Source organism: Acanthisitta chloris, unplaced genomic scaffold (assembly GCF_000695815.1).
Source record: "Acanthisitta chloris isolate BGI_N310 unplaced genomic scaffold, ASM69581v1 scaffold4599, whole genome shotgun sequence".
In the NCBI taxonomy this organism is placed as follows: Eukaryota; Metazoa; Chordata; class Aves; order Passeriformes; family Acanthisittidae; genus Acanthisitta; species Acanthisitta chloris.
In genome coordinates this window covers 28,486-31,050 of record NW_008691823.1, presented here as the reverse complement: position 1 = coordinate 31,050, position 2,565 = coordinate 28,486, and the positions used below count along the sequence as shown (strand labels likewise).

The window sequence follows — 2,565 nt, the reverse complement described above, 5'->3', positions numbered from 1 at the left end:
ATAACATCTTAATTAAGTCTAATGCCTTACACAGCAACACACAGAAATCCCATTGTAGTTTTAGCCTGTCTGTGAAACTGTTGCTTCTGGGGGGAGACTGATTTTACGTTTGTTCCCAGACTTAGAAAGGAAGTTGATGGATGTGTGTGGTAAAGCAGGTAAATGCAGTGGCAAGTTTTCATGGTGTGAAGAAAGGTAGCCATGACTGAAAGGCCAAGGATGACACAAAAACCAGCACGGGGTGAGGTGATGGCTTTTAATTTATCACAGCAGATAGATAAATGGGTAATCAGACATAAAGAGTGCACAGTCCAAATAGTTCACTCTGCAGATAAACCAAAATCATTTTGGCATAGTCAAAACCTGTTGAGAAAAGAGGAAGAGAAGATCTGCAGGTCTAGAAGTTTCTTTTCCTTTTCAAGAAAAGGAAAAATTACCCAGAATCTCACCTACCAGTTTTTCTGCTGCCTTACTGTCACCATGTAAAAGAAGAGATAGAGGCAGTCTTGTATCACCCAGGGCATCTCTATACATACATTGCTTCTCATGAATCCTCTCAGGTCCCAAATCTGAATTTCAGCTGCAGACAATAGCTTTGTCTGTCTGGGGGTGCATGAACAGCTGATGTGTATTTTTCAACTCTGAGAAAATTGATGCAGCTTTTGACAGCTGGCATTGGTTGAAAATCTGTGCAGACGTGCCTCTGTGCTGGTGAAGGTTGCCCTGGCAGTGCGAGGATATGTATTCCCCTTTGCCTCCACACAATTTTCTTTAACAAGTGGCATGTTACAGTGTCAGGATTTGCATTTATGAATATATATCCTGCTAATGACCCGGTGTTGCAGGTGTTTGTTGGATTTGGTAGAGGCAAATGAGGTTCACTGATGGAACAGGCTTGTTGTCAGCTGTCACCTGTGGTGGATAATGTGCTTTGAAATTAATTTCATACTCTAGAGCTGAACTGGTGTGTGACATTTTGTAAACACAAAGCTAGCAAGTTAAACATTTGAGTGGTGCTTCATCAGCCTTATAATGCAGATGAAGCACTCATGGTTTGGTTGGAAGTAGTAAGGATGCAGTGTGGGTACAGAGAGGCACGTGGGCACTAGATTTCACATGAGTCACTGCCAGAACTGCTGTTGAAAGCAGAGAAATGTGCACTGCACGTCTTCCTGACACATCCCTGCTGTTTTCTGTCTTTCACAGGGGAAGCAATACACTTGGGAAGCCTTATCGCTGCACAGGGTTATGTCTTTCCAATCTCAGACCATGTCCTTACCCTGAAAGATGATGGGACATTCTATCGTTTTCAGGTTGGTGAGCCCTCTTACTCCCTTGTAGCCCCTTCTACTGTCCCTGCAGTAATACTGCTGAAATCACCCACTCTTTATCCCTAAGCACCCATTAGGTCTATGAAACCAAGGATTGAGGCTATCTTGGTAGAAGCCTTAGTAATTTATAAAGTCACTTCAAAAAGATCTGCTTCAGAATCCTAAATTACTCTTCTATTTTCTGACCTACAGTTTTTACATAAATGAATAGTTATGTCCTGTGATTGTTTTTTATATGTGATTTTGAGGCTGTTGTACTCACATTTGAACTAAACCAGGAGAAGGAAAGTGGATTTGGGGTTCTAACTCTGTCGCAGAACTGAGTAGCCACCCTCCCATGCAAAATGGACCAGGGCAGACTCTGGAGTTGGACATTCAAGCTTTGGCACAGCAGAAAATTCTAATTTTTACCCTCTCTTGCTTACAGATTGGTGTGAGAGGGGACAAGCTTCAAGCTTTGGCTCTTTTACAAAGAATTTGTAACCTTGGCAGTCACCTAAGCTGGGGCATCTCTATCCCTCAAGGTCCCTATACCTCCAGATGTGCTGAATTTTTAAAGCATCCTGTGCTTGAGTTCCATGCCCTGTCCAAAATCTGCCACTGTCAACTTCCTAGATAAATGAGTGTTTGTGCTGCAATAACTCCTTTTTGAGAGATTGTATAATTTTAGAAGAAGCAGTAAGTCCAAACCTGGAGTCCTACTGCCTAGTCATGCTGTCTGAATTTGTGGGTTTTATTATATGATCCCAGCCAGCTCCCTTATCTTTCCTGTGACCTCTCTTCTCTTCATCCTCCTGTTCCTCCTTTACATTTTTTCCTCTTTTGTAGCTTTTATTTGAAAAGCCAGTTCTGCTCTTTGCATCTATTGTTGCTGCTGTTTTTGCTCAGTGTCCTACTGCTAATGTGGTATTGTGTTACCATATATGACCAATGTCATGGTGAACAAAGAAGCCCAGGAGATCACAGACCTCTTATCTCACCCCACCTTCTGGTTACAAGGCATCATTCAGACTAAGATTTTTCATTACAATTCCCTTGCTTTTCTGAAAGTCCTGCTCCTTGTGTCATGTAAGATGTGACAGCAGCAGGGGTAATACTGATTGCCCACTTAGCTGTGTTTTTCTCTATTTTAAAAGAATGACAATGGAAGAAGTCATCCTGTTCAGCTCTCAGAAGCTGCATTTCAATGTAATTGAATTTCTTTTTCTTGTTTTAAGCCTGTGTAAACCACACA

At 41.9% G+C, this 2,565-nt stretch overlaps 1 protein-coding gene across 1 annotated transcript in view; it reads left to right on the top strand.

Moving 5' to 3' along the window:
- LOC103809530 (regulator of G-protein signaling 6-like) overlaps window positions 1–2,565 on the top strand; it is a 28,971-nt gene that overhangs the window by 2,783 nt on the left and 23,623 nt on the right. The window contains 1 exon segment of the mRNA XM_009082369.1: window positions 1,207–1,313. Coding sequence (XP_009080617.1) covers window positions 1,207–1,313 — 107 coding nt within the window.